Below are 5,812 nucleotides of genomic sequence, written 5' to 3'. Positions count from 1 at the left end.
CAACTACACTGAATTAGACAATGGCACATATAGTATGCTTTGAAGTTTATCCGTTAATGAAGTATTTAAAATCCAATAGATAACCGCGGGTAGGTATCTAAACTGGTTAGATATCCATGACAAAATTGTTTGTCACGTGTGTCACATATTTTGCTGGATTCCAGTCACAACAGCTATCAGAAATCATTGCTAGAGCCTGAAGAAAACATCACTGGATAATAAAAATGATTGTATTCATCCAGGAAGCCTACCAGTGAGTTATTTTAGCACTAATTTGATCAGGAAGCCGCCATTATTGGCACTAGTGACCACAGCTGTACGAGCCATAGTCTAAAGCAGTTATTACCCAAATCCACTGAATTGTGCAATATTCTATACTTAGGGATTATTAGTATATCTTCAGGTGAAGGTCACCTCCCTTGTTCCCTACTTTTTAAATTCCATAATCCTAATTCCCTGTTTGTTCTTTTTGCAGTGGACCAGCACATACTGCATCAAAAAAGACAATTGTTCCATAAATTAATTTTTCACCTGAACATTTCGTATATGTAATACCATCAGACAAGTCACACACATATCCTGTGAACACAACCACAATTTTAATATAACATTATAGCTACTAAGTAACTTTAATAATTACATGATCTGCTTTTAGTGGTACTAAAAGCATGACCAACCTCATCTGGATTGATGACACACAGCAACTAACTGAGAAGTACAAGAAATACGTCTTTGTCAGTGTTATACAAATATGCTTTCATGTACTATACTACCAAACAACTGGGACACATTTCATCTGTAACACAATGTCCGAGACACAGGCCCAAGTATTTACAAATCACTTATAAGGTTTTCAATAATTAGTTAACCCTTAAACCCGCAGAAAACTTTTCAGAAATTCGTGTTTACACAATATGGGCATGCATGGCGACACTAGGTGGGGTAACTTAATTCTGACAGCCTACAAATACACATATATTAAAAGTGTGTTTACTGGGCTACTTGGAGAAGGTTAAATGAACACTGTAACTACAGTGGCTTACTTGTTATGAAGTGGTGAACAGCGATGAGTCACGTCTCCATGTTTCTAAATTCTTGCCACATGTTTAATTTCGATAGTGGGTATACTCATGTGAGTCATATATGGCCTGATGCAGAATTGCACGAAGAGTTGAATGAAAGTTGTTGCAAAGCAATAGGATCAACTACCATCGAGTTATCAACCATTTTATAAAGGTATGTAAAGGGTTTGCGTGTTTCCTTACCGAAAAGTTATTTTCACGGCTAGTTTTGGCTTCACCATTTAGCGTTAGGGTAAAACCACAGGTATCATTTTAATCCTTGCTACATCACGAGTAGAATGACATAAATTGCATAGCCGTAGTATGGATGCTTCAAAGGTTACAGTGCTTTGTGGAAAGCATGCATATTTATTAAGTGTAAATCCAGTTTTCTGGATTATGCGGATTTAAGGGTTAAAGCTATGTAGATTCAATCTCAAATGTCAAAGTTAGCTGAATTGATAAGTTTTTACAAAAAATTAAGACTGCCATGGACTTAAGGCTCTTTGTTGCCATAGTATAGAGTCCTGGTTAAGAAATATGGTATGTTGTAATTTGTGAATTATCAAGAATGTTTTATGAAGTCCTTGTACAATGTTTCAGATACAAGATATTGCTGGTATATATATAATCTGCCTCAGTCTGCTCACATCAGTGATTGTCATGATTATTACATCATCCTTGGTGTGAAACAATATACCATGATGTGTCTGATTACATTCCTTGTGTTCACAGAAGGTGTGCAACAGTGACCGAATGGTTTATTTACTGCCTGGGCAGGTAGAATGAAAAGAGTTCATATATTTTTTAGGTAGAGAACTATGTGAATAGTATAATTTCAGTAAACATTAGCACAAGCCTTCACAGTGAAAGACCCGTTGATACAATTGCTTAAAGTGTTTATTGGTATTAGCCACTACACTTGTTAGTACTTAGTATTTGACTATTATAAACCATAGGTGATGTGCTGCTGCAATCAAAGGCAGTTTCAAGTTAGTGGGTGGGACAGATCAAGATTCAAATGAGGGAGCGTTTAACAGTGGCAATAATCAGCCCATTTCAAAGTCCTTTTGTGATAAAGATTGCTTTCAGAATCCTTTGTGATGATGTGTGCTTTCTTGCTACAACTAGTTTTTGACTCTTCAGCATTACGTTCTTCATTATTGTCATAAACAATAACTGAGAGAATAGTGACATATTCTTCCATTGACTTCCACATGTTTACATGTGCTGAAAATAAATTGTGTCTGCATTATGCTGTTATGCTTTCTTTAAATGCTTATCTAACAAGATGTTATGTGTTGATAACCACTTGAAGTATGTTAACACGTTTTGGTGATGATTATTGTGTAGTATTATAATGCAGTGTGTTTTGAAGGAGCAATACATATAGTGTTGGATACTCTATATTATAATCTCTTGGTAGAATCAAGCCCAAAAGTGTACTCAATTCATAGTGGCCAAAAATGCTTCCTATGGATTTAAAATAAATTTATTCTTGCTGTTAACTAACTAACTGATGCCTTCAGACAAACATAACTCAATAATGGCTAAGACTATTTGTTTGATTTTTTCACTGCTAGACATCGCTTCAGCCTGATGGGTACCTTTGCAGCACATACAATGTAAATGACTTACATTTGTCCTCCTTTTTATTCCATTTCTTTTTACCAGCAACACAAAGTGTTGATTCACAGTAACAAGTGATGGTCATATTGCTGACCACCACATTATAACAGTAATTGTCCATATTTTCTGTACCTTCACCTGAAGATATACTAGTGCCTATATAGTTGTCCACAAGAGGTTGATCACATGTCATAGTATGTACTATGACATTGTTATAGCACAACTAAACATAGTGCTTAAAATTAGTATCGTTCTTATGAAGTTCTTTGTCACATTCACAAGAAATGCTTTACATAAATGTGCTGAGGTTGATAGGTTGAACTTTGGGGGTTGAACTTTTCTTTGAGATCAAAACATGTTTAGCGATGCTTTAGTAACCTCATTTGAAGCACTGATGTAATGTAGTTGTAAAAACTAAAACCCACAATCACTTTGTGAATGTACTACTACATAAGTAGTGAGTGAAACTTGACTAGCATTAGATGAAGAATAGCTCATAACTTCCCCTTTATAATTTTTGGCAGGCTCCAATAATGAGCCTTGAATACATAATACAATGTTTAATTCAAACTAGTCCCATACTAGTGAGTGTTTTGTGTGATCAAATGCAGTAAGGCAAGTTATAATGTTTATTTCCGTATAACTCAGATTATAAAGTGATTGTTTGTTTTGCCATACAGTACACAAAGCAATGATGGGCTCTGCCAACATTCTAGTAGTGGTCATGGAATGTGTGTAACAGTGCACAAGACTAAACAGTTTATTTGTCACTGCCCACAAACTGTCTGGGATGCTAGTTCAGATCCACAAGATGAAAATAAGATGACTGAGTACCATTTAACCTAGTCATCTAAATGTGCCCCCACCAAACAACAAAGATATAAGCGGCCTAGCCACGTAAACATTCACATGTTGTATTTCAAAGATTCAGCAGTGTAAACTTGTGCAAGATATTCCAGATTTCCGAATAGGATATGCCCGTTTCATATAAAATAATACCGTCTTCTAAACAAGGCGCCATAACTTCCTCATACTCTGGGTGACAGACATGAAGTAGATTCCTTAATGAAAGGCAATTTGATTCATGTGTAAGTTCTTTGTGTAGTAACTAGTGCTGTACACCTACAAAAATTTTGTCACCGGTTAATTGTCTACCAATAATTGGTAATAACCGGTTAATTGGCTAAACATGAACTTTGTTGTTGTGGTATAGTAGTAAAACACCCCCCCCCCCCCCTGTACAAGTGTCTACATTTCAAGCATACATGAAAACAAGTTTAAACAACATACCACAAATGTTACAGTTACAACATCAATAGTTCAACAGAAACCACAACAGTACATGTTGGGTGGTTCTTCTAAGCGTTACAAGAGTCACAGTCACATGCCTCATCCTGTACACAACGCCTGTAAGGTAAAGACACTGGTGGTAGATTGTCATGTAAAAAAATCAGTTTCTCAACATTTTCTGGCAGCAGTGCAGCACGTTTAACAGACACAACATTACCAGCTGTGCTAAACAATTGCTCTGATGGCACTGAAGTGGCCACCACACAAAGATATTTGCGTGCCAGTTTACTCACATTTGGGTACAAGTGTCGACGAACAGACCACCAGTGAAGTGGAGGATGATCTACTGATATTGAAGGTTCAGTTTTGTAACGAAGTAGTTCTGAATGCACGATGTCCTTAAAAGTTGTTGTATCAGTAGTTTGCTCATTTTCAGATTGAAATTTGTCTCCAATAAGCTCCATTAATGCACTCTTTTTCTTCTTTTTTCTTGTAGGTCCATTGCAGTCACTATTGGAAGAAGTGGAGGGCTCTGAAGACTCTGTGGTAGTAACACACTCAATTTGAACATCATTTGATTCATTACCATTGTTTAAGTTTAGAATATCTTCCAAAACCCAATCAAAAATTTCTTGTTTAGCTGTTGATGATAAATGTGTCAGGGTTTTGAACCTGGGATCCAGAAATGAGGACTTGTACATTAAAAACTTAATATTGGGATCTGTGTATCTAGAATCCATATCATCTTGTAAAGCTTTCTTAAATGCTTTAATTGCCACGCTATCATCATCTTGGAAAGCTATTTTGATTTGAATTTCATGTAGTAGGGGTCCCAATGTAGAGATGGTGGGATACTCTTCACCAGAGAGGTGCTGAGTAGCAATTTTAAAAGGCCTTAGTAACTTGACAACATCTTCCAAAATACGCCATTCATTTGGGAGTAGTTCCAAATGCATCAAACTATCTCGACGCTGCAGTAATACACTGCTGATAGGCAGCTGCTGCTCACAGACTCGTTCTATCATGTCATAAGTGGAATTCCAGCGAGTTGCCACATCGTGAATAAGCTTGTGTTTTGGAATATCACTAAACATCAGCTGTTTTTTTTTGAATTCATCACTATCGACACGTGACTTGTGAAAATGGCTAACAAGCTTTCTACATCTTGCTAATGGTGTGGAAACTTGAGGTATTTGCAATGCTTTCTGGACAGCCAAGTTTAAAGTGTGGCCTGCACATGCAAGCCTGAGCACATCCATATCTTCAAGAGCCTTAACTATGTTGGATCCACTATCTGTGGTAAATGCCACAAGCTGCTTATCAAAACTAATGCACCACTCTTTGGCAGCAGTATTCAGAGCTTGAGCAATTGTAGTGTGGTTGTGTGTTCCAGGGAAATGATGAGTCTGAAGATTATGACAACACATTTTGAAATCAGGATTAATAAAATGGCAGGTAAGGGCGATATAACCATCTCCGTTACGTGACGACCACATATCAGTTGTACAGCTAAGAAACTCCGCACTCGCCACAACTCCTGATGCGCCGCTTTTCACTCACGTACAAATCGCTCAGGCTTCTTGTAACAGTTGGTCGGCATGGAACGACATATCGTGGCTCCGCTTCCTTTAGCAAATTCAAAAATCCAACATCGTTAACAATGCTGACGGGCCGAATATCCCTTGCTATCATCTCACAAACAGCACGAGTTAGCCTCTTGGCTTTATCCGAAGATGGTGGCAAAGGCGACACGCGCTTGCTCACGAAATTATCCATAGTAGAGGGAGACGATGACGAGGACTCTTTTGAGGAATCTTTGTAGAGTTCATCGT

General features: G+C 37.4%; 1 protein-coding gene across 1 annotated transcript; it reads right to left on the bottom strand.

Annotated features, from left to right (window-relative positions):
• Positions 1–3,930: 3,930 nt before the first annotated feature.
• LOC136255827 (E3 SUMO-protein ligase ZBED1-like) lies at positions 3,931–5,413 on the bottom strand. The gene has a single exon (XM_066048722.1). The coding sequence runs from the start codon at positions 5,405–5,407 to the stop codon at positions 4,049–4,051; it is 1,359 nt and encodes a 452-aa protein (XP_065904794.1). The 5' UTR covers positions 5,408–5,413; the 3' UTR covers positions 3,931–4,048.
• Positions 5,414–5,812: the final 399 nt, after the last annotated feature.

Source organism: Dysidea avara, chromosome 5 (genome assembly GCF_963678975.1).
Source record: "Dysidea avara chromosome 5, odDysAvar1.4, whole genome shotgun sequence".
NCBI lineage: Eukaryota > Metazoa > Porifera > Demospongiae > Dictyoceratida > Dysideidae > Dysidea > Dysidea avara.
The sequence above is the reverse complement of the archived record's forward strand: the minus strand, read 5'-3'. Positions and strand labels throughout refer to the sequence as shown.

Excerpts from the sequence above, each read along its gene's own strand:
- LOC136255827 (XM_066048722.1), bottom strand. The coding sequence starts at position 5,407 with ATGTGTTGTCATAATCTTCAGACTCATCATTTCCCTGGAACACACAAC.